Source organism: Octopus bimaculoides, chromosome 1 (genome assembly GCF_001194135.2).
Source record: "Octopus bimaculoides isolate UCB-OBI-ISO-001 chromosome 1, ASM119413v2, whole genome shotgun sequence".
NCBI classification, from domain to species: Eukaryota; Metazoa; Mollusca; class Cephalopoda; order Octopoda; family Octopodidae; genus Octopus; species Octopus bimaculoides.
The window spans coordinates 89,468,116-89,471,437 of NC_068981.1; the positions used below are offsets into that span (position 1 = coordinate 89,468,116).

The window sequence follows — 3,322 nt, forward strand, 5'->3', positions numbered from 1 at the left end:
ATATATATATATATATATATATATATATATATTATTTGTAAATGTATTCACAGATATCATATTGGAATAAGAAATATAAAACGAGGTATCAGAATATATACTATATTATACAATAGTTACTGCAGTTGTGTAAAGAGAATGTGAATAAAACATCACATTCAAATTAATATCTGACTCAGAACAATTAAATAGTCCAGAGATGTCAATAAAAAATTGGTTCTAGATAACTGTTTTTCCGCAAATATTAATTGAACACAGGTAAATAAACAGTAAAGTGTGTTCGTGCGCGGCCGACGCTGTTGGTTTAACTACTGTCTCATACACATGGACTACTGATAGCTTTGTTGATTTTCAGAAGTGGACAGTGTGTCTCTCTCTCTCTCTTTCTCTCTCTCTCTCTCACTCATTTTATCTATCTATCTATCTATCTATTTATCTGTCTACCAACGCCTTATATATGTTTGTGTGTGTGCTCGCGCAAGCGTACGTTTGTGTGTGTATATATATATATATATATATATATATATATGCACACACACACACACACACACTCATACACTCTCTTTGACATCTACATACGCACACATATATATATATTTAAATGTACATACATAGAACGTAGTAGTAATAGTAGTAGTAGTAGTAATGGCAGCAGCAGCCGCAGAAAGCATCAATTACAAGACAGTAACAACAACAACGACAACAATAATAATAGTTACAAATTTTGCCACAGGGGCAGCAGTTTTGGGAGAGGGAATGAGTCAACTACATCAACCCTAGTGTTCAACTGGTACTTATTTTATCGACTCTGAAAGGATGAAAAGCAAAGTCGCCCTCAGCGGAATTTGAAATCAGAATATAGCGACGGACGAAATGTTTCTAAGCGTTTTGCCCGGTATGCTAACGATTCTGCCAGCTCGCCGCATTCAACAATGTATTTTTTTTTTCCTACTAAAGGCACAAGGCCTTGAAACTTTGGTGGAAGTGGACTAGTCGATGACAACGACCCAAGTGTTTCACTGGTACTTAAGTTATCGACACCGAGAGGATGAAAGGCAGAGTCGACCTCGGCGGAATTTGAACTCAGAACGTGAGGAGTTAGTTGAAATAAAACAATTTTTTTTTTTTACGTTCTAAAGTTTCTATTCTCATCCTGCTTCTGTAATAAAATATAATAATTGTTTTCAAATTTTGGAACAGTGATGGCAGTTTTTTTTTTTTTTCAGAGGGAAGGGGTAAATCAATGACATCGACCTCAGTGCTCAAGAAGTACTTATTTTATCGAAATCGAATGGATGATTGGAAAAAGCCTCGATGACATTTGAACTCAGAACATAAGAAACACAACATAGATTTTTTTTTTTTTGTTTCGCTTTTCCCAATCCCAATGTTTTAACGATTCTACCAGCACGCCATTTCAGCAATAAAAACCAAATGTAATAATAATGGTTTGAAATTTTTGCACAAGGCCAGCATTTTCGTGGGAGGGGTTAAGTCGATTAGATCGACTTCAGTGCTCAAATGTCACTTATTTTATTGACACAGAAATGATGAAAAGCATAATGGACCCTGGCGGATTTTGAACTCAGAATATAATGATGGGCGAAATGCTGCTAACCATTTTAGCCGGCGTGCTAACTGTTCTGTCAACTCGCTGCCTTAATACTACTACTACTACTACTAATAATAATAATAATAATGATGATGATGATGATGATGATTTCTCTTATCAGAACCAAAGGCCAGAGCATCGAGGACAATATGAAATGACGAATAATAAGAAGAATAAAATAAAGTGCCTGATATTAAGATAAGGGGAAAAATACAAACAAAATAGCAGAAGGAAAGAAGATTAATAAAGTGTAGTCAGACTTACTGCAAATAATTGTCCAAGTGTAACAGATAATCCGATAGAAAGTGATCGTGAGCCCATATCTGAACGTTTGGGGTCAAGGTTAGCAAAAAACGTAAATACCATAATAAACGTTATCATAAATTCTACACCAAAAGCTTGACCTTTTGTCATTTCGGCATGAATCGTTGTAACCCCTAGTAGGCCGTGCGCCTCATATGGGGTTAATCCGTATAAAATACCAGCGCCTGTGATGGCACCGGCGCATTGTGCTGTCATATAAAAAATTGCCCTTAGCACATTGACGTTTCGCGTGACTAGCATTGCTATAGTAACGGCCGGATTCAGGTGTGCACCGCTGATATGTCCCACACACTGGACCAACGTGGCGGTGGCCAATCCGAAAGTGAGTGCTATTTTCAATTCGTGCTCGATAAGCCGTCTCTCATCCATGATCTGTCGTTTCTCTTCTTGTCTCCATAACGTCCAAGAACCACATCCGATGAAAGTATAAAGCAAAGTAGTAAGGAATTCACAGCGGACAGCCTTCCAAAAACTGTGACTCTTTAAGTCCTCCTTAAGTGACATCAGCTTGCTTCGGAACGGAGTTTCGGTCATAGCTGAAGCTGTATTGAAATCAACTATTGATGCTGATGATGCGGTTAACGTTGCCTCTGCCCTTATTCTAGCTGTTTTCTATTTCTTTCCTGTCTTTCTTTCGTCTTTTGATTATTATACTTCTAGTGTTATTATTGTTGTTGTCACAGTTGTTGTCACAGTTGTTGCTGTTGTTGTTGTTGGTGGTGGTGTTTTTCTTGTTAGTGTTGCTGCTGTCGCTGCTACCGCTGCCGCTGCTGTTGTTTATGTTGTTCTGCCTGCGTTTCCTCGTTGCTGCTACGGATGATCGTTTGGCAGCTGCGGGTGAGAGTGATGCATGATGATGACAATGATGAATATGATGGTGATGGTGATGATGATGATGACGACGACGACGACGACGACGATGATGGTGGTGATGACGACGACGACGACGACGACGATTACGATAATGATGAATCTATATCGACGGTGGAGGCGCTGGTGTTGGCGGTTATGGTTGTGTGGATGTCTTTGATTGGGATTATATCGATGCTGTTATAACAGACGCTGATGTTACTGCTTTTAATGCCTCTATTATTGCTACTGCTGCTGCTGCTGCTGCTGCTGTCGATGATGATGATGATGATGTTACTGCTGCTGTTGGTGGTGGTGGTGTTGTTGTTGTCTTCGTTGTTGTTGTCTTCGTTGTTGTTGTTGTTGACGATGATGTTGATGGTGATGACGTTGTTGTATTTGCCCCATCTCTCTATTGTTTCTTCTTCTTCTTCTTCTTCTTCTTCTTCTTCTTCTATTACTGCTGCTGGTGCAGTTGCTTCTGTTTTGAAGTTACTAGTGATGACGATGATGATGATGATGATGGTGTTATAGCTG

At 38.9% G+C, this 3,322-nt stretch overlaps 1 protein-coding gene across 1 annotated transcript in view; it reads right to left on the bottom strand.

The window, feature by feature from the left end:
• Window positions 1-3,279, bottom strand: part of LOC106881931 (aquaporin-4) — a 233,345-nt gene extending 230,066 nt beyond the window's left edge. Inside the window, exon 1 of the mRNA XM_052968145.1 lies at window positions 1,877-3,279. Within this exon, the coding sequence (XP_052824105.1) occupies window positions 1,877-2,470 (594 nt within the window). The 5' untranslated portion in view covers window positions 2,471-3,279. The remainder of the gene's footprint in view (window positions 1-1,876) is intronic.
• Between the last annotated feature and the right edge of the window lie 43 nt (window positions 3,280-3,322).